A 22,333-nucleotide genomic window follows, 5' to 3' on the forward strand; every position below is an offset into this window, starting at 1 on the left:
TCAGGAAAAATGGAAAGGTGAAATAGTTAGGTGGATTGTGTCAAAGTTAGAAATTCAGGTCTCTTCAAGACCAAACCAGGACTTGACTCAGAGTGAATTGAGAGCAGATGATGCTCATTGGAACTTTTCCCCCCCCCAGTGAGGGGGGGCGGGGGGGAGGGGGGGGCTTCTAGAGAGGGAGAATGGAGAACCATTAACCAATATTTGTGCTGAACTACCGGGTAAAAGAAAAACAAAATCATCAGAAGGCTCATGCTATCTAATTCGATGAATAGGGTGAATATTCAATGTAACAGATTGCATAAAATGCCTGAACTTGATGCCTGAATCACAGAACCAAAGACCACTGAAGGTGGACATCCCAAGTGGCACTTAGAAAGAGCTATCCCATTCCCCTGCCTTTTCTCTATGGCCCTGCAACCTTTTTCCCCTTTGAGTATTTATCCAATTCTCTTCGACTTTATCGTTAAATCTGCCTACCCCACCATTTCAGGCCGAGTATTCCATCATAAATAGCTCATGGTGTGAAAGAGAAGGCACCACCTCACCTCTGGTTCGTCTGACAGTTTACTCTGTTCAGTCCTTTAAACGAATTGTTCTTCACCAAACAGTGAACTAAATTGCAATTGTGAAAATTTGATAACAGCGTGCAAGTGGCACTTCTATCTGTGACGCACCTTTCATTTCCTGGGTCTGTTCCTGATGTTGCTTCTCCAGCTTCTGGTTTTGAGCTTGCAATGATAACGTTTGCTTTCTAAAATCTGACAATGTCTGTGTGAATTGCAAATGGAGGTTTGAGTAAAGTAGATTGGTGAATATTTTCATAGAACATATTAGGTCTAATTCTCCCACTTGCTTCCCCTCATAATGGTCACATTAGTAACGTTGATTGGATTTGCTGTTCTATAAACAGAAATACCTGCTCAGTTTGCCCCTTGGATTTTTTGACTTGCTCCTCGATGATTTTCCTTTGCTTCACTGTTTTCTGAAGCTCGTCCTCAAGTTTGTGATATTTGCTGACATCAGCAGAGTGAATAGTGGATAAGTGCGTCAAACGTTCCAGCAGCCCCTTGTTTTCCTTGCTCTGGTTTAGGAATGTAGACACAGATCAGATAGAGTCAGAGATCACTCTCTCTGTCCTGTACATTTTTTGTATGTTAAAAAGAATCATCCAGTAAATTCAGCCCATCATGCAGGACAAGGAAGAATCAAATCAATATAGTGTTAGAAATATTGGGAAGAATTTTGTGGAGGCAACGGGGGTCTCGGAGGGACAGAGTTCTCAGCAGGACCTCTCCTTCCTGATCCTACTTCCCTCAATCAAAGCTCGAAGAGCCTTGATGGAGGGACCCCCACCATCTCCCCCCACCCCTGGGAACCTGCAAGCACACACACAAGGGTTTGCTTATCATGATCTTATGTGGTCATTTGCTTTAATTGGTAGCCACGGACCGAATAAAGATGGAGGCAGGAAGAGGGTGGGGTCCCACAGGTCCCACCCACCACTCCCCTGCCATATTAAATGCTTCCCACTAAACATGCCACTGGGAGGGCACAAGATTCCGCCCATTGTATTCAAATCATTTCCCAGATAGTATGATTAAACCCGATTCGCTTGTTGGCAAATACCTCTGCTCATAATAATTTGTTTGCATATTTGATGTCTTTGCTAATCTTCTTTGCTTTGTTTAATGATTTGTGGATTTGGTCCCCCAGATAACGTTAAATCTCGACCTCGGGTAGACCCTTGACTTCCAAGGAACAGAGATCTCGGCCATGGTTTTCCGTCCCTGGAGTGGCAGTTCCCGCCACGGTGCATGCGACAAGCCAGCCGAACGTCCATTGGCTTCGACAGAACCTGAAGATCCTGCGGAGGGGCGGGGCTGGAGAATCCCACCCCTCCTTATTCCACCTACCAGAATGCACCACCTCAAACTTTTTTAAAATAAATTTAGAGCACCCAATTTTATTTTTCCAATTAAGGGGCAATTTTAGCGTGGCCAATTCACCTACCCTGCCCACCTTTTTGGATGTGGGGGCGAGACCCACGCAAACACGGGGAGAACGTGCAAACTCCTCATGGACAGTGACACGGGTCCAGGATCAAACATGGATCCATGGCGCGTGAGGCAGCTGTGCTAACCACTACGCCGCCATGCTGCTCCAAGATTAATTTCTAATGAGTTTCATAGAACATGCTCTTTCTACAGGAATCAGGACACAATTTTCAGGAGTTTTATCAGAAATCTATGTACGTTGCCTGCTAAAGTTTTCTTAAGTTTGCTATGCTTTTCTAAACATTGCCAAATGAGAAAGCCAAGCCATACATTACCTCTGAATTTCCTTCTACATTTAGTTAGCAACATGTTTTGAAGAGCTGTGGGGATTTCCCAGAGCGATGGCAAGTATTATTATGTAAGCCCTTTTGGACATTTTAAGCTTATTGGAAATGTGTTATAAGAATGTGTGCTTATTTTCCAAGAGGTGACTATCGGATCCCACCTGCTCGTCCAGTTTTTTGTGGAGCTGTTTGACACGAAAGGATAGCTGGATGTTTAAAACAAACCGCCGTATGCTTTGATATCTGCGTCTTACCAACCAGGCACGGACATGTTTCTGAATTACTAATGCTTTCTGATCTTTCAGCATCTGTAAGAAATATTCAACAAACAAAAAATAAATGTCCTGAAGGATTTAAGATTGTGACTTCCAATAATTGCAGAAAAATTCCGAGCAGGATTCTCCGTCAAGTCGCACCAGATTTATGGTGCGCGCGACCCCGGGATTCTCCGTCTCGCCAGCCGGCCAATGATTCCCATTGTGGGCAGCCCCACGTCGTCGGGAAATCCCCGGGCTGCCAGCGAAACGGAGAACCCTGACAGCGGACAATCCAGCCCAACTTATTCAGTTGATTTCTTGAACTAAATCATTAAATAATTGTTTATTTCATTGTTTCCCCTTGTGGGAGTGTCTAGGACCAGAGGGCATGATCTCAGAGTAAGGGATCGCCCAGTTAAGACAGAGAAGAGAAGGAATTTCTTCTCCCAGAGGGTAGTGAATCTGTGGAATTCTTTAACGCAGGGGGCTGTAGCGGCTGGGCAGGTATGTTCAAGGTGGAGATAGATTTTTAATCAATAAGGGAATCAGGGATTATGGGGATAAGGCGGGAAAGTGGAGTTGAGGTTTATCACATTAAGTCAGTCAGGATCTCATTGAATGGCAGAGCAGACTCGATGGGCCGAACGGCCCTGCCTCTGCTCCCATGTCTTATGTCTAAACATCATTCCGACCTTGTTGAATACTACCTTTTTTCAAACATAAACTGCTGCAATTGCCTACCTAACCAGGGTAGCTATATGTGAAAAATATGTTCACTGGGCCTGATTTCCAACCCTTCCCGCTAGTGGAATCTTCCTCTCCCGCCAAAGATGACACTCCATGGCGGGTTCCCAGCAATGGGATGGGTGAACTGCACAAAACGCCGTAGACATTGGTGGGATTGGAAGCTCCCCCCCTGCGGCCAATGCTAAGCCGCCTCTGCCACTAGAAAACATGCATCTTCGGACTGCGGGAGGAAACCGGAGCACCTGGAGGAAACCCACGCAGACACAGAGGGAACGTGCAGACTCCACACAGGCAGTCACTCGAGGCCGGAATTGAACCCCAGGGCCTGGCACTGTGAGGTAGCAGTGCTAACCACTGTGCTCACCGTGCCGCCCACTGTGCCACTGCACCACCCACTCTTGCCCCATTATCAACTTGAACAGTTCTCTTCTCTGCTGGCTGCTCACCTCATGAAATAATTCTCTTCAGTGCTTTTTGTCTGCAGTTATACATTTTCCAGTTCTCTCTTTAGTCATCTAATCACCCTTCACTTCCCCTTTATTATTTTGTTAGTTCTGCTGGTGGATTCTACTGTGGTTGCAGCTAGAGTGTCTTTTCCACTTTGTGGCAGTCACAGTGGCTAGTTAGTCTCTTCTCCCGGAGCTGACATAACCAGATTTTTTGGATTTAAAACCTACCTTTTTATATTGCCTTCTCGCTTGCCAGCCACGGGCGTGAGATTGAATTGTAATGGTGGCCACCAGAATGAGCTGGTACAGACGCCACACCAAAACCCGTCGCCAGTGTTTCTGGATGATAACCGCAGCCCAGGCTTGCTTGAGAGTCGTAGCATTCAATACATGTCTTTAATGAAAAGCAGAGATGTTAGTTACATTTTAAACATTTGTAATTATTCTGAATAGCATGCAAGATGAGTAATGCATTTTGTCCATCAGATAAAACGCATGGTGATAAACTACCTTCTCCTGCAGTTTTTCACACGCAACAAAATACAAGCCGGGACATTGTTTTCTTTTCCCAATAACCATGAGAGGGAGCACTTGATGCAGCTCCATGTGAGGCAATCTTTATTTCCAGATGAAGTGGTCCCTCAATTAACGAGCAACTAAGTCTAACTTAAGAAATCGGTCAATTTAGCGAATGGAAATTTTTTTAATGTCGCAAAGAAGAATCTTTATTTCGCTTCCATCGCCAAGGGTTTCTGGCATAGCAAGAGGTAATGTGGGACTGAGAAACAGTACTGTCCACAGTGCGATGGAAAGAGACACATAACTGGAGACGTGAGTCAGTTGTGGCCTGGACAGAGACCTGTGTAGAAGCAAGCATGGAGCGAGCTCATAGCTTGGGCTATACCTCGTATAGCCAGTTATGTATCATCAATAACCACTTGTGTCCAACCATACAAGGTTCAGCACCTCTTTGTGAGACCTACTGAACATACAACATCCATTTAAAGTTTGGGAAAGTACGCAGATATTTTATATCGTCTCAGACATTTTTAAAAAAACTTTTATTCCATGATTGTACAGTATCAGTCGTCTTATTTTAATCAGCATTTGACTGTCTTAGAAGCAGTTCACTCAAATTATTCCTGGGATGAAGGGTTTCAAGAGAGGTTGAACAGGTTGAATTCACAGAATAAGAGGTGGTCTTAGTGAAACCCTTGCCGGGTCGGAGAATCGCCGGCGGTCTGCGCAAATTGCCCCACGCCGCCGCGACACCAGGACGCGATTCTCCGCAGAGCGGCACCGGTCGGGGGCCACTCTCATCGCCCCCCCCGCGATTCTCCGGCCCAAATGGGCCGAGCGGCCATTAAAAAAACAAAACGAGTCCCGCTGCCGCCGTTCTAACCTGCTCTGAGCCGGCGGGACCTCAGCGTTGAAGGGTCCGGGGGCAGCCTGTGGGGGGGAAAGAGGGTCCGACCCCGGGGGGGGGCCTCCAATGTGGCCTGGCCCGCGATCAGGACCCACCGATCGGCGGGCTGGCATCTCTGTCTCCCGGCCCCCTTTCTTCCGTGCCGGCACCTATACCCCTGCGCCATGTTGGGTCGGGGCCGGCGCAGACAAGGGAGACACCGCGCATGTGTGGAAATCGCGCCGGTGGGACTGCGCATGCGCGGGTTCGCGCCAGACCCACTGCGCATGCGCGCATCCCCCGGTGCCCATTCCACGGCCGGATCACCAGCTGGAGCAGCGGGAACCTCTCCAGCGCCGTGCTGGCCCCCTGTAGGGGCCAGAATTGCTGATCCTGGCACCGCGTTGAGGCCGTCGGGAAATGCGACGGCGTTTCCGACAGCGTCAACACCTAGCCTCAGGATCAGAGAATCCCGCCCATAAGATCCCGAGCTGACTTATTAGGATATTGGGAGGATGTTTCCTCCTTAAGACCATAAGACCATAAGACATAGGAGCGGAAGTAAGGCCATTCGGCCCATCGAGTCCTCTCCACCATTCAATCATGGCTGATTTCAACTCCATTTACCCGCTCTCTCTCCATAGCCCTTAATTCCTCGAGAAATCAAGAATTTATCAACTTCTGTCTTAAAGACACTCAACGTCCCGGCCTCCACCTCCCTCTGTGGCAATGAATTCCACAGACCCACCACTCTCTGGCTGAAGAAATTTCTCCTCATCTCTGTTCTAAAGTGACTCCCTTTTATTCTAAGGCTGTGCCCCCGGGTCCTAGTCTCCCCTGCTAATGGAAACAACTTCCCTACGTCCACCCTATCTAAGCCATTCATTATCTTGTAAGTTTCTATTAGATCTCCCCTCAACCTCCTAAACTCCAATGAATATAATCCCAGGATCCTCAGACGTTCATCGTATGTTAGGCCTACCATTCCTGGGATCATCCGTGTGAATCTCCGCTGGACCCGCTCCAGTGCCAGTATGTCCTTCCTGAGGTGTGGGGCCCAAAATTGCTCACAGTATTCTAAATGGGGCCTAACTAATGCTTTATAAAGCTTCAGAAGTACATCCCTGCTTTTATATTCCAAACCTCTTGAGATAAATTACAACATTGCATTTGCTTTCTAAATTACGGACTCAACCTGCAAGTTTACCTTTAGAGAATCCTGGACTAGGACTCCCAAGTCCCTTTGCACTTCAGCATTATGAATTTTGTCACCGTTTAGAAAATAGTCCATGCCTCTATTCTTTTTTCCAAAGTGCAAGACCTCGCACTTGCCCACGTTGAATTTCATCAGCCATTTCTTGGACCACTCTCCTAAACTGTCTAAATCTTTCTGCAGCCTCCCCACCTCCTCCATACTACCTGCCCCTCCACCTATCTTTGTATCATCGGCAAACTTAGCAAGAATGCCTCCAGTCCCGTCATCTAGATCGTTAATATATAAAGAGAACAGCTGTGGCCCCAACACTGAACCCTGCGGGGCACCACTCGTCACCGGTTGCCATTCCGAAAAAGAACCTTTTATCCCAACTCTCTGCTTTCTGCCTCCTTGTGGGGGAGACTAGAATTTGGGGGCACTGTTTAAAAGTAAGAGGTCTCCCTGTCACGTCTGAGATGAGGAGAATTATTTTCCCGGGGGTTCATTAATCTGTCGGGTTCTCTACCCCAGAAAACAGTGGGGGCTGGGTCAATGAATTTATTCAAGGCTAACATTTAATAGACAATGGAGTCAAGGGTTATAGGGAACAGTCAAGAAAGTGGAATTGAGACTAACCAGAACAACTATGATATTATCGAATGGCGGAGCAGACCTGAAAAACTGAATGGGCTTACTCCTGCTCCCATTCCCCATGTTCCCATGCTCCCGAACCATTAAAAGGGTTAACCGATGATGTAAAATGAGGGCGGGTGAATTTTTACTGAATCCCTCATCTGTTATGCATCACAAATAGGTGCAAGATACCTGGAAAAAGGTCATATCTGAAAATAGAACATTATTAACAGTCTAAAGCCCAAGTCAAAGGATTGTTGCATCGTACCGATGGAAAAATCCACAAGTTTATCCCCACTGAAAATCTGCACAAGAGGTATGATCAAGCTGCTGGTTAAATACATTTCTTAGTGTCACTGCATAATCTACAAAAAAAATAATGTTTTAGGAACACTGGACATTTAATTCACATCAGCGAGATATTCCAGTGGTTAGTAATCGGAACTAGAATCACAGACGCCGATGGAGTATTGGGCTCCAGGAATAGAATTAATGGCCCTAAAAGCTTCAGAAAATATTAATAAAAATTTGATGTACAGTTTCCTATCCTAAAATGTCAATTCAGCTGCAAAATTGCTTTCAACCTGGCTATGCGTGAAATCTGAGTACATAAATTGGTCGATTCAGCAGATTTTAGATAAAGAAATGAAATAGCATTTCAAGGAACAGCTAAATCTACTATGCTATTACTAAAATTACAATGATTAGCCATAAGAAACCAGCAGTAAGTTAACCTTTTAATACTTTGAGTGATGGGAATGGCATCATGGTATACTAACACCGTCTCAATCTCACTCCAGATATATTATTGCTATGGGATGCTGTCCACACTGTTGTTCTGAAATGATCACTTTCTTACTGTTTTCTCGGCTGTTTGGCGGCAATACGTTCAGAGAGAACGGCATGGACGGCATGCTATCAAATCAAATCACGCGGCTTGACAAATGACAACATTGTACAATGCGGATGGGTAAGCAGATAATAATCAGATTTATCAAGAGATTCTCTGTTCCTTCATGTTGGTGGGGTTCTCCATTCCCGCTGCAGTGAATGGAGATTTGGCTGAGCGCCAATTCTCCGTCCCCGCTGGCAGCGGTAGCGAGGCAGGCTCGCAATGGCAAATCCCGTTTTTTGTTGACTGTGCCAACTTGGTTCAGTGCTAGCGATCTCACTACTGAATGAAAAGGTTGGAGGAACAAACCCCACTCCAATACCTGAAGATATATCAAGGCTGACATTTCAGTGCCGTCACAGAGAAGTTTTTGCCTTGTCAAAATGTTTATGTTTCAGGAGTTGTGCAACTAAGACCCTAATTCAAACTAAAGCAAGAATTTATTTAGTTTTTCTTGAAATGTATGTTTTTCTTGAAATGGATGTTCACAGACCTTTTGTTCCCTTTGAGGAATAGTGCTGGGAAGTGGTGGAAAGATTCCCGAGCTGATTGTCAGCCCTTTGAACCACGTTATGAACACTCTTCCTGTGGCCAATAAGACCTGGCTTTGGACTTGAACCCAGCTCCTGGGCCAGAGGTAAGGACGCTACCCACTGGGCTACAAACTGTCCTATTTAGAGTATCTATCAACATTCATTCCTCCACTTGGGGTGAATGGGATCAAAGGCTATGGGGAGAAAGCAGGATTAGACTAGGGTGTTGGATGATCAGCCATGATCGTGATGAATGGCAGAGCAGGCTCGAAGGGCCAAAAAGCCTCCTCCTGCTCCTATCTTCTATGTATCCATGTATCTAACACCATTAAATGCACAAATCTCGTTATTCATCTCATTGCCGGACGGTGCTGTGTGCCAGGTGATGCAGCTTTTGCCTACAAAACAACAGTGACTATGGGCTGGATTCTTCTTTCTGGAGATGAAGTGCTCCCACCCGCAGAGACTCGCTGCTGGTCTCCGCTGGGGCTAGAAGTGGTGCCCAGGTACGATTCCCTCTCCTTTACCATGGAGGGGAGCCAGCCAAATTCCATTGGAATCCCAGTACTGGGCTGCCATTTTGAGCAGGCGACTGGATACAGAGGTACAGCGGAGGGCCCCCTCCCCCCAACAGCACAAATCCTAACCCCACCCCCTCTGCTGAGAAGTAGGGGCATCTTACCCCCCACCACAAGAATAACGGGTCATCCCCCCCCAACTACGGCACGCACACATGAGGGTGCTCGGACCCCCCCCCCCACCAGATCCGCCCACAGAGAACCCTACCACAGATAACCATCAGTCACTCCTGCCTAAAAGTTGAAGAGCAATCTAGGCAGTAGAGTGAAATATCACTGCATTTTCACTTACCCTTCCCTAACATCTGCTGCCTCAGACAAAGTGCTTAAAGCAGCAACTGTTCATGTGTCAGAGGCTTTCCTGAAAGCCAAGTACACTTCAAAGGGCTTCAAAACCCTTGACAGCCTTTGAAATGCAAGTCGTCCATTCAATTTCACATAGCGTTAGCCAGTGACCGACAGTTTTATGACTCCAAAGGCGAGTGTTTGGTGGATTGTTGATCTATATTTTCCTTCACGCTTGAATGCATCCCAAGTAACCTGCTTTGATGCTAACCACAATGTTTATAAAACACTCTTGCTCTGAATGACAGATCCTCACCACATCAAAAGTTAGCACTTAGCTGCTTTGGTATCGGATTGTTTGATAATTTCAAAGCACAGTCTTAAATTGTGGCATTGGAAGAAGAGTTATTACCGTATGGTACGCTGCCCACGAACATATTGTTGAATGATAATAGCAGCTCGTTTCATCTCGAGGAATTTTTTCCGCTGAATCCAGCAACGCAAATTCTTCTGGATAGTGACTGATGCTGTCCGAAGTTTATCTGCTCGCAGCTTTTCCAAGTATGCCACTTGCCCCGCGCGAAAGAATATCTTTGTTTTACCAAATTCATATTGGTTTGGATCCTGCAGAAGACAAAGGAGTGAATATTTATTCACTTGTTTGCAAAATGAAATAGCCCAGATGAGGACCACGTAGCTTTTCATTAAGTGACTGATGCCGAGATTAAATAATCTGTCACTTGTTTCAATTTGCTTTCATTGGGCACTGATCTTTATCCTCCCATTAACATAGAACATAGATATAGAACATACAGTGCAGAAGGAGGCCATTTGGCCCATCGAGTCTGCACCGACCCACTTAAGCCCTCGCTTCCACCCTATCCCCGTAACCCCCAAACCTTTTTTTTTGGACACTGAGGGCAATATAGCACGGCCAATCCACCTAACCTGCACATCTTTGGACTGTGGGATGAAACCGGAGCACCCGGAGGAAACCCACGCAGACACGGGGAGAACGTGCAGACTCCGCACAGACCTTTATCCTCCCATTAACATAGAACATAGATATAGAACATACAATGCAGAAGGAGGCCATTTGGCCCATCGAGTCTGCACCGACCCACTTAAGCCCTCGCTTCCACCCTATCCCCGTAACCCCCAAACCTTTTTTTTGGGACACTGAGGGCAATTTAGCACGGCCAATCCACCTAACCTGCACATCTTTGGACTGTGGGAGGAAACCGGAGCACCCGGAGGAAACCCACGCAGACACAGGGAGAACGTGCAGACTCTGCACAGACAGTGACCCAGCGGGGAATCGAACCTCGGACCCTGGCACTGTGAAGCCATAGTGCTATCCACGTGTGCTACCGTGCTGCCCAATACATTCTGATATCTTTGTGCAACTACGAGCACCTTCACACTGCCATTGATGCTTCCTCTGTCTCGTGACCTACACCACATCTTTGTTGCAAACTCTCCTAGCTCCCATCAATCACTGACCTTCTACTCTGCTCCAGGAACTCCACCTCCTCTTATACAACATATAATCCACCATATTTCTCCCTCTCTTTAGCTCTGTAGAAGAGTCACACGGACTCAAAATGTTAACTCTGTTTTCTCTCTCCACAGATGCTGCCAAACCTGCCGGGTCTTTCCGGCATTTTCTGTTTTTGTTTCAGGTTCCAGTGTCCGCAGTGTTTTGCTTTTATCATAGAGGTTAAATAAATCGAGTTACCTACAGCTAGCAACAGTAATAGTTAACTACTGAGTGATAGCCTCCATCAACTCATTCCATACATTTTTGATTGAATAGTTTATTCCAAACCATTGCTACAGGTATGTTATCACCATAGTATTACTCTTCAAAGGTAAATTATGTTGCTATTTATGACACTTAACTAAGATAAGGTTAACTGTTGTTATCTAATTTACTTCATACACTGGTGTTTCACAATCATTGCTATAGGGAATGACCATTACAGTGTTATCATTTGATTTCAATGGACCAAGTGACAAACTGATAAAAAGATATATACCTATTGACTAAAACAGAGGACAACACTAATAATAATCTTTATTAGTGTCACAAGTAGGCTTACATTAACACTGCAATGAAGTTACTGTGAAAAGCCCCTAGTCACCACACTCCAGCGCCTGTTCGGGTACACTGAAGGAGAATTCAGGATGTCCAATTCGCCTAACCAGCACGTCTTTCAGGACTTGTGGGAGAAAACCGGAAGGAAACCCATGCAGAGACGGGGAGAGCGTGCAGACTCCCCACAGTGAGCAAGCTTGGAATCGAACCCGGGTCCTTGGAGCAGTGAAGCAACAGTGCTAACCACTGTGCTACCGTGCCGCCCACGACTAGGTTGGTCAACAGTGATCCATGAACAGTGTCTTAACATACTGACCTGAATTAAATGCTTCAAGACTTCTTTGCAAATCTGTTTTTTATCACTTATTGCAAGTTCTTGCTCTGACATCAGGATGCGGTAACGGCTGAAAAACTCAAAGTAAGTCCATCTGAAAACGTTAAAGAAAAAAAATTGATATTAATGCTCAGTAATGCTTCCTTAAACCTTCAGCTGTAATGAAAGAGCTGCAGAAAGATCAGGTTTACCTGGAAGGATAACTCTGTGCACTGATCCTAATAGTTTCCAGCACACCACAGGCTCTTAGTTGTTGAACAACTCTCTTTGAATCATACCTAAAAACAGAAGCCTATAATGTAGCACTCTGACATTAAAGTAATTAAGGCGACTTTTTTCTCTCAATGCTACAAGGACAAGTAAATACTTCCGTATGGAGAGTGATAATGATAAATTAAGGCAACTTACTCAAATGGGAGCTTAGAATCATTCGGCTTAATGCAACGCACATAGTGAGGTGTTGTAGCATTAAGAGTCTCCATGAGCAAATGCAGAGAATTACGGAACTGTAATTTACATCATTTAAGTAGGGTTAGAAGTGTAATTTTGTTTTGCGACAATATTGAAACATCTCAATGTAGAAAATGACTCTCTGCATGACTATACCTTACTACCGACTGTTGTCCGATGTTGTTTGTTGAAGGATTTAAACCCTGGTCTCGCAGGTCTGACTTTAATATGTGCTTTCAAGTTCCCTGTAGACGGTTCATTTTCTTGGAAAAAATTAGCTAGGAGGTGCAACTGGGCATTTAAATTTAAAAAAACCACAAAGACTAGATTTAACACAATGCATTTACATTTTCCATATCACAATTCCATATTTTTGAGCTTTATTTTAGTTTTGTACTCCACATTGGCTTTTGCTCTTTTATTCTTACAATTGCTTTACATACTCATTTCAAATTCTGTCCAGGGGAAAGGAGACCTATGGATTCTCCCCCGGCGTGGTGCTCCGTTTTGCCAGCAGCCTGGGGGTTTCCTGACGACGTGGAGCTGCCCCACATTGGGAAACCCCATTGACGAAACGGAGCATCCCGCCGGCGTGGTGAACCAGGAATCTGACGCGGCGGGACGGAGAATCCAGCCCCTAACCTTTCTGCGTGGGACTCCTGGAAGAGTCCTCCTGCACTCTGTAAACAAAGTTTAAAAAATATAGAGTGCTGGATTCTCCATTTCAGCGGCTAAGTGCCAGCTCGAACGGAGAATTCGCGGGAGGTTTGCGATGAACAAACCGGCGCCGACCCCTCACCAATTCCGGGACCAGTGAGGGGCTAGCAGCGGCGCCGGGTGAAACTCCCGGATGCCACGCCAAAAACGTCCGGAGAATGGCCGGGTCCCGGGACGCGCATTCTGAGGGGGCGGAGCATAGCTGACCGGCATCAAATGGCGCCGGCCCCGATTTGGGCATCGAAGTTGATTCTCCGCCCAATCACCGATTACGATATCAGCGTCGGGCAATGGAGAATCCCGCTAACAGAAAACCACTCACCTTTTGGGACTCTTCCAGGCCCTATCTTCTCTTCCCGCAAAGTTGGTCGAGCAGAGAAGCCACAAGTAGGTCTCCAATTACAATTGCATTGGAATCTGGTATGAGTCTCATCGGCACATTTAAAGTAGGAACTCTCCCCTGCCCTGAGGAAAACTGGGATATGCATGAAGACAAGAAAACTGGCTGAGGGAAAGTCTGATGGGGGATTTTAACTGCCCTTCCTGGTTTATTTCACATGGGTGGAATTTAAATTGTCCCTCAGTAAACATGGGGAAAATCCTTTTTTGGGTTGGCTACTAGCTTCGGGGTGAAGAGAGAGCTCCATTTGGGGGTGGGGGAGGTATGGTGGGAGCAATCATTCAGAGGTCGACTGTCTGACATCTTTACATTTCTTTTCTGTAGGTTTCCTGCCTTCAGCCAGATAAGCTTCTTTTCAGGTTGGGACTCCTGTAGCACTAGTCCACAGATGAGCCATGCAACCGAAAGTAGGTCTAGTGTGGGGGTGGGAGAGATTGTTAGCATGGGGGGGGGCGGGGGGGGGAGTTGCTTGCTGGCTCGGGGGGGGGGGCACGGGAAATAAAAACGCTGCTCCTCCTGGACTACAAGCTGTGCTGTAAAGGCACTTGCCTCATGAATTCAGCCCTCCTTGCTGTCGGCTTTCCAGGGGCTTGGAAAACCCATCCAACGATGGTTACAAATAGAACCACTGTTAAAGTGAAGGCACACATCCTCCTCAAAATATTTAAATAACTGACCCATCGTCTCAGAGTGCATTTGCTGTTCATTTCTGATCCTGCCTCTATTAAGATTGAAAGAGGGTGCTCAAGGCGGCACCTGATTCAGAGTTTTACCCTTTTAATCTCTTTTTTGGGATTTAAAATTTCCTCCGCAGTGTCATTTTTCATCTGTATTATACGGTTGCTAAAAATATTTCAGCTTACCTTAGCAAATGCACAACTAGAAAGAAGTAACTAAAGCATGCCTTAACCTACTCTTCTATTCCAGCTGATCTATCTTAAGTAACAAGAACTTCAGCTGAGAGTATTTTATATGCTGCTTCCTTTGATTCTGTCTACACCTCCCACTGCCTCAGGAAGGCAGACAGCATTATCAGAGACCCCTCCTACCCAGGCATTGCCTTCTTCCAGACCCTTCCATCAGGCAGAAAGTACAGAAGTCTGAAGACCCACACATCCAGACATAGGAACAGTTTCTTCCCCACAGCTGCAAGACTCCTCAACAACTCCCCCTCGGGCTGATCTGTTCCCTGTAAGAACACTATTCACGACGCCCTATGCTGCTCTTGCTCATGCATTTGCTTTGTTTGTCCCCTTGTTCTGCACTGTAACCAATCACTGTTTGTCGATGTACCATTTGTCAATGTTCTCTGCCGGTTATTCTTTTTGTCTGCTATGTTCGTACTGTGTACGTTCCCTCAGCTGCAGAAAAATACTTCTCACTGTACTTCGTTCCATGTGACAATAAATCAAATCAAATCAAAAATCAAATCAAAGTTACCGGTTTCTGACGGAACTTGTGCTAGAGACCTAAATTCGCAGATGGGCTGCACTCTCAAGCTGCATAAACAGGTCAGGCAAAGATGTTGCCATATTGACCTATACATGTCCTCCCCAGAAACTGGAGAAAGTCCATCAATAGCCCAACAAGTTGCGAATGCAACTACTTAGTAACCTGTGCACTGGCAAAACCTGTGTCTTTGCAACTATTTTAATGTTACATATTTCAGGCACTGTTCAGAAACAGTGCAACTATTACACTGTTTCATAAAAACGGGACAAATTCAGCTCCAAAGGAACTGATGGATTTAAGATTCCACTAGATGCAGTTCTGTAAAAGTGAAAGGGGCATTGGGGCCTTTCCAACCACAGAACAATCAATCTCACAATACACAATCATCCTGCATGGAATTAAAAACAAGAGGAGAAACAGAAAGCGCTCCTATGTGGGAAACAACACCGTAAAAACTAGCTGAAGCAGGTAAAAGATGACATGGAAGACATTCTGTGCCGTTTTCAGACAGAATAAGGGGGAGACGGTGGCTGAGTGGTATTGTCATTGGGCTAGTGATCCAGACACCCAGAATAATACTCTGGGGACCCAGGTTCGAATCCCACCATGGTGAAATTTGAATTCAATAAAAATCTGGAATTAAAAGCCTAATAATGATAGGGCGGCACGGTGTCACAGTGGTTAGCACTGCTGCCTCACGGCACCGACGTCTCGGGTTCAATCCTGGTCACTGGCCATGTGGAGTTTGCACATTCTCCCCCATTCTGTGTGGGTCTCACCCCCACAACCCAAAGATGTGCAGGATAGCTGGACCGGCCATGCTAAATTGTCCGTTAACTGGAAAAAAAGGTTTGGGTACTCAAAATTTTTTTTTTAAAGCCTAATGACCATGAAACCATTGCCGATTGACATAAAAACCCATCTGGTTCACTAATGTCCTTCAGGAAATAAATCTGCCATCCTTACCTGGTTTGGCACACATGTGACTCCAGACCCACACATCGATGAGGTTGACTCTTAACTGCTCCCCACTAAAATAACCGAACAAGGTCACTCAGTTGAAGGGCAATTAGGGATGGGCAACAAATGCTAGCTCAGGCAGCGACGTCCACATCCCAAGGCGGCACGGTAGCACAGTGGTTAGCACTGTTGCTTCACAGCTCCAGGGTAACAGGCTCGATTCCCGGCTTGGGTCACTGTCTGTGCGGGGTCTGCACATTCTCCCCGGGTCTGCGTGGGTATCCTCCGGGTGCTCCAGTTTCCTCCCACAGTCCAAAGATATGTTGGTTGGGTGGATTGGCCATGCTAAATTGCCCCTTGGTGTCCAAAAAGGTTGGGTGGGATTACTGGGTTATGGGGATAGGGCGGAGGTGTGGGCTTAAGTGGGGCGCTCTTTCTAAGGGCCGGTGCAGACTTGATGGGCTGAATGACCTCCTTCTGCACTGTAAATTCTATGTTTCTATAAAGAACAAATTTTTAAAAAACAATTTAAAACGAGCATGTGAAGCAGTAGTCGGAGTATTGCAAATTCGCGGGACAGGTCTTTCCTGCCCGTATACCTGCAGACAGCCTTTTAAAATTGGTAACTTTCCTTACAAAAAAACTCACTACATTACAGAGATGGTCACAAACCTTACTTTTCTTCAGTACATTAATCAGTTCTTCATACAAAGTGTCCCTGTTCTTCTCAAGGAATCCCTCACACTCATACTGCACCTTAACAAGGTGAGAAACAAGAAGTAGTTTATTGCAGTAGAGCAGACTGGTTCTCTAAATCTCAGCCTCCACAGCTTTCAGCTACATTGTGAATAATGTAGATGCTGAAGGACACTGCAGAACAGAGTTGCTCCAACAACCTCTTACCTTATCAGCGAAGTGCAGGATGATGAAGGCTTTGCTCAACATTCTAGGCTTCTCAAAGAGAGGATTTTTATTTTCGTAATTATTCACCAATTTCTGAAGCCAGTTTTCCTCTGTTCCTTGTGGCAGCTATATGAATAGTTAAAAAAACAAAATCAATTTGATGTTGATAGCCTGGCAACCGCCATACTGGACACTACCAAGCTCGACGAGTCATCGTATGGTTATATAGCCAACTAAGACACAGGCTCAAGTCTGGAAACACAACTTAAATTGCACACTCCTGACCACAAAACCTATATTGTCAAAATAATATCTACCAAATTCCTCTTGTTCCTCCCATCCCTCTATATTGTACTTATTCTAGAAACATCCTCAGGCCATTGACTACCAAACAGGATTCACCAGTGTCCTTTTGTTTTTTTTAAAGTTTGTTGGCCTCTCATCACCGACCACATGGATGCCGACAGTTCAAGATGGCCACTCACCGCCACCTTCCCAAGGGCGATTAGCGATGAACAACAAAAATGCCGGCCTAGCCAGTGATGGCCATGCCCCATGAAATTATTTTTGTAAATTACAACAAAATAACTCAGCAGCTCGGCAAACAGGCCAGTGTGTTTTTATATAGATGATTGAAAAGAAGCCAGGTACACTATTTTCTAATTCTAAAAAAAATAAAGACAGGGTGACATTTGATGTTTGAGTGCGACGACAACATATCTAAACAAGGACGTCTTTCGTATCCTGGGTTTTAGGCTTCATAGCTGTTAAATATTAATTAAAAGAAAGGTGGCCCACTTCTATTAAAACTGTAAGCACAACCATCCGCGAGGACAACCTTTTCTGCTCATAACTTTCAATAGACTACCCCAGTCCAAATATACATTTATCCTCTTTTCTTTACTAAATTATAAGTTATGACCAGAATAATGTCCCAGCTGCTCAGTGTTAACTTCTCTAATTGACACAATAACGTACACACAATGAAAAGGAATGTGAGCTCGGAAAACTAAAGAAATTGATGCTGCAGCACCATCCTGACCCCAGGATATTCTTTCTGGGGCCCTCTCTTTCACTTACTATAAGGCACCCTGCTGCTTCTTGTGAGCTGGAGTGCCTCCTGTTAGCCTGACCTCTGACCACTAACCTGAGGAAAATCACCGCTAGGTGACTTATTACAATCCCAGATCAGACCCCAATAGTTGCTTGGATACCGGACGGAAACCCCAATATTTTATTTAATTTGTAAGACTTTGAGGAAAGGACACTTCGCTCCAGGAGTGATTCCACGGACAAATAAGGACATAATTACTAACACAGTATTACTAACTTTAACAAAGAAAAATAGCTTACAATTATCCATAAACAATGCTTAACAATACAATGATACAGTCAACCTTAACTGCTATCTTTATCTCCACTCAAAAAAAACCCGTCTCAGGTCAGAATCCACTTTTAAATATAATTCGCCAGCAAAGAGGTCATTTTTAACGAAACTGCTTTTAGAGAAGATGCTAGTCTGTTCACAGACAGATTTAAACTGAACTCCAAACCCCAACACCTGACTGCTTCAGCCCAGGCTCCTCCCATTAACTACATCATCTTACTAAAGCCAAACACAATGTCTTAATTATCTATTCTCCAGGGAGCCCTCTTTATATAAACAAAATTCCATTATTTCAACGTTTATGATGCTTTAATTGCATTTCTGCCTCCAAAAGGTCTGCTGCCTTTCAAACCAGGATTTTTAAAAATATGACTGCAGCAGTCATACACTATACCAGGCTTTTAACCCTTACTGCTCCAAATTAGATCTGAAATTCCTGCATTCATCACAGACTGTTTTCCCCACAGTCCACGATTGTGACCCTTATTTGACCTGACAGGATTTTGGCATGAAGGACAAAATCCTGTCCTTGGATTTCAATAAAAACAAATAATTCATAGATTAGAAAGGTAAATAAATGTTGAAATGTGTTAATAGCATGTGGATTATATTGTTAATTGAAAAAAATGAATTGGGTACTCTAAATATTTTTTAAAAGTTTGCTTTTGATGGGCAACACGGTGGCACAGTGGTTAGCACAGCTGCCTCACGCGCCAAGGTCCCAGGTTTGATCCCAGTTCTGGGTCATTGTCCGTGTGGAGTTTGCACATTCTCCCCGTGTTTGCGTGTGTTTCACCCCCACAACCCAAAGATGTGCAGGCTAGGTGGATTGACCATGCTAAATTGCCCCTTAATTGGAAAAAAAATGAATTGGGTACTCTAAATTTATTTTTTAAAAGGTTTGCTTTTGATGTTTTATTTCAGTTACAATACCCCACCAGAGGCTATCACTCTTTCTCATTGTTTATTTTATAGATTCTCTTTGGTGTATTAAAAGTGTGTAAAAGACGCCACTGGGTTAGTGGGCAGGAGGCAGACACAAGTAATGTTGCATTACAAAGTCTCAAACAAAGGATTTGTGTCCACTTCCATACTTCACCACCTGACTTAGAATCCAATTACCACAATAGCCTACTGCGTTTGTGATCTGATCTCCTCAGTCAGAATTCCCAGGTGAATTCCCTTGCATGCTGAAGGGTTTGTCTGACCTAAATTTTCACAGACAGCTCACAATTATTTAACTACTTCATTCTTACCAGGCACTCCTCATCCAATAGCTGCAGGATGCCCATCTTAGCTTCGATCAAATCAATGCAGGGTTGGTTGTCATTAAATTCTATCAACGCCCACGGAATGTCTTCCTTCATATATTCATCTTGTTCCAGTTTAAACACATGCTGGAGAGATTTAGGATCTAAAGTGTTTAATTTGCATTTTTTTATTGCAGTTAAGAAAACCTTACAGATGACGATTTAGTTCAGATATTGTACAGCTTACATTCCACAGAGTAAGTTAAAATATTACTCAAAACGTTGAACAGGCAATAGAATTAAAATGTCAGCATGCTATTTAAATACTTACCAAGTTAAATTGTTGTTGCAGTTTCTCATTTGCATAATTTATACAGAACTGTTCAAAGCTATTCACGTCAAAGGTTTCGAACCTAAATGAATATAAAATAATGATTTTGCTTGCAATTTGTAAAATTTATACAGGAAAAAAACTGATATATAGTGCACCCAAAGCTCCATGGGGTGGCAAATATAGTTGGATCTTCCACAAGCTCCGTGGTGTGTTTCTTGGTGGCAGGAAGAGGCCAGATGTTGGCCAGAGACCCCCGCTGCTGTCAATGGGATTTCCAATTGAATCCACCCTTGCCGCTGGGAAACCCATGGCGGGGGATCACCCGTTGGCGAGACCAGAAGATCCCATTGGTGAGAATGGACAGAAAGTATCCCCCCCGTAGTCTCACCAACGCCCTGCACAACTGAAGCATAACCTCCCTATTTTTGTCATCAATTCCCCTCACAATAAACAATAACATTCTATTAGCTTTCCTAAACACTTGCTGTACCTGTACACTGGCCTTTTGTGATTCATGCACTAGGACACCCAGATCCCTCTGCACCTCAGAGATCTGCAGTCTCACCATTTAGATAATACGCTTTCTTATTCTTTCTGCCAAAATGGACAATTTCACATTTGCCCACATTATACTCCATTTGTCAGATTGTTTTGCCCACTCACTTAGCTTAATTATGTCCCTTTGTAGCCTCCTCACATCCTTTGTACAATTTAGTTTTCCCACCCATCTTTGTGCTGTCAGCAAATTTAGCAACCAGACCTTCAGTCCCTTCATCCAAGTAATTTATGTACATTGTAAAGAGTTGGGGCCCCAACACTGATCCCCGTGTCTCACACCACTTGTCACCTCCTGCCAACTAGAAAAAGGCCTATTTATGCTAACTCCGTTTGTTGTTAGCTAGCCGATCTTCATTCCATGCCAATATGTTGCCACTAGACTATACGCTTTTATTTAACTCAATAACCTTTGATGTGGAAGCTTATCAAATTCCTTCTGGAAATCTAAGGACAATACAGCCACAGGTTCCCCTTTATCCACCGCACATGTGGGGCGTCATTCTCCGACCCCCCGCCGGGTCGGAGAATGGCCGTTGGCCGCCGTGAATCCCGCCCCCGCGCCCGCCGAAGTCTCCGCTCCCGGAGATTGGGCGGGGGCGGGAATCCGGCCGCGCCGGTTGGCGGGACCCCCCGCTGGATTCTCCGGCCCGGATGGGCCGAAGTCCCGTCCAGAAATTGCCTGTCCCGCCGGCGTAAATCAAACCTGGTATTTACCGGCGGGACCAGGCGGCGTGGGCGGGCTCCGGGGTCCTGGGGGGGGCACGGGGCGATCTGACCCCGGGGGGTGCCCCCACGGTGGCCTGGCCCGCGATCGGGGCCCACCGATCCGCGGGCGGGCCTGTGCCGTGGGGGCACTCTTTCCCTTCCGCCTCCGCCACGGCCTCCACCATGGCGGAGGCGGAAGAGACTCTCCCCACTGCGCGGGAAACTGACAGCGGCCGCTGACGCTCCCACGCATGCGCCGGGAAACTGACAGCGGCCGCTGACGCTCCCGCGCATGCGCCACATTTCTGCGCCAGCTGGCAGGGAAACAAACGCCATTTCCGCCAGCTGGCGGGGCGGAAATCCCTCCGGCGTCGGCCTAGCCCCTCAATGTTGGGGCTAGGCCGGCAAAGATGCGGAGCATTCCGCACCTTTGGGCCGGCGCGATGCCCGTCTGATTGGCGCCGTCTTTGGCGCCAGTCGGCGGACATCCCGCCGTTGGGGGAGAATTTCGCCCGTGATGTCTTAAAAGAACTCCAATAAATTGGTTAAACATTGGGCGTAATTTAGCGGAAAAAACAGAGTCCCATTTTGGTGGCGAATAGCGGTGTGTTTCTCAGAGCCTGCAGTGCCGAGAACGACCCCGCTATTATCTGGAAACACCCCGCCGAGGTCGCACACACATTCATTTCATTAGTGCAGGAAGAGATTGGGATGCCATTTTTAAATACTGCCCCAATCTCTTGGCTCCCCACCATGGCCTCTGGACCACCTCGCAAAAGACCCCAATCTATGGATTAGGGGTCCCCTCACATCCAAACCTGATCCCCGGCATTGGCAAACTGGCACCTTGGCACTGTCAGCCTGGCACTGCCAACCTGGTACCCAAGCGATGCCCAGGTGGCACCGCCAAGGTGCCCAGGTGACACACTGCCCAGAGCTAAACTACCTGGGGGTCTACGATTGCCTGGGAAACCCACACAAGGGCCGTTAAACGGCGCTGGGGCGAAGTCTCCCAGACGCAAGCATTCGATCCAAGCCTGGCGAGACTCGGTGTAGACATATTTAAGTGAGGCTATCTGTTCACTTAAATATGCAAATCTGGATCCCTACCCAGTGAGGGCAATATCCAGATCGCAACGTCTCACGACACCTCGTCAGATCTTGCGAGGCATCCCGAGCATCGTAAATCTTGTGAGAGGCCTCGTGTGAGATTTAATGGCCTCGTCGCATCCCCAAGTCAGGCGCGACGAGGTCCTTTGATCGCGGCCAAGTTGTTCAGTCTAAACCTCCTGAGTAATTTGCGCGAGATCCTTGCATGGGGAGTAATAAATCACAGGAGTGTGCCTGGCCACAACAACGACAACCTGTATTCATATAGCACCTTTAACGTAATGAAACATCCCAGGGTGCTTTGCAGGACAACACAAGTATGGCACCAAGCAACATAAGGACATACAGGGTCAGATGACC

At 45.9% G+C, this 22,333-nt stretch overlaps 1 protein-coding gene across 4 annotated transcripts in view; it reads right to left on the bottom strand.

Annotated features, from left to right (window-relative positions):
- myo5c (myosin VC) overlaps window positions 1-22,333 on the bottom strand; it is a 165,145-nt gene that overhangs the window by 76,298 nt on the left and 66,514 nt on the right. For 3 of the 4 annotated variants that reach the window (XM_072470646.1, XM_072470648.1, XM_072470645.1), the window contains 13 exons: window positions 19,598-19,679; window positions 19,273-19,413; window positions 16,630-16,755; window positions 16,399-16,482; window positions 12,354-12,488; window positions 12,156-12,253; window positions 11,939-12,025; window positions 11,730-11,841; window positions 9,728-9,939; window positions 4,023-4,188; window positions 2,503-2,649; window positions 920-1,084; window positions 678-771 (listed from right to left, as the gene is read on the bottom strand). In XM_072470646.1, coding sequence (XP_072326747.1) covers window positions 678-771; window positions 920-1,084; window positions 2,503-2,649; window positions 4,023-4,188; window positions 9,728-9,939; window positions 11,730-11,841; window positions 11,939-12,025; window positions 12,156-12,253; window positions 12,354-12,488; window positions 16,399-16,482; window positions 16,630-16,755; window positions 19,273-19,413; window positions 19,598-19,679 — 1,649 coding nt within the window. The remainder of the gene's footprint in view (window positions 1-677; window positions 772-919; window positions 1,085-2,502; window positions 2,650-4,022; window positions 4,189-9,727; window positions 9,940-11,729; window positions 11,842-11,938; window positions 12,026-12,155; window positions 12,254-12,353; window positions 12,489-16,398; window positions 16,483-16,629; window positions 16,756-19,272; window positions 19,414-19,597; window positions 19,680-22,333) is intronic. The other variant, XM_072470647.1, reaches the window with a different exon arrangement.

Source organism: Scyliorhinus torazame, chromosome 12 (assembly GCF_047496885.1).
Source record: "Scyliorhinus torazame isolate Kashiwa2021f chromosome 12, sScyTor2.1, whole genome shotgun sequence".
Classification (NCBI taxonomy): Eukaryota; Metazoa; Chordata; class Chondrichthyes; order Carcharhiniformes; family Scyliorhinidae; genus Scyliorhinus; species Scyliorhinus torazame.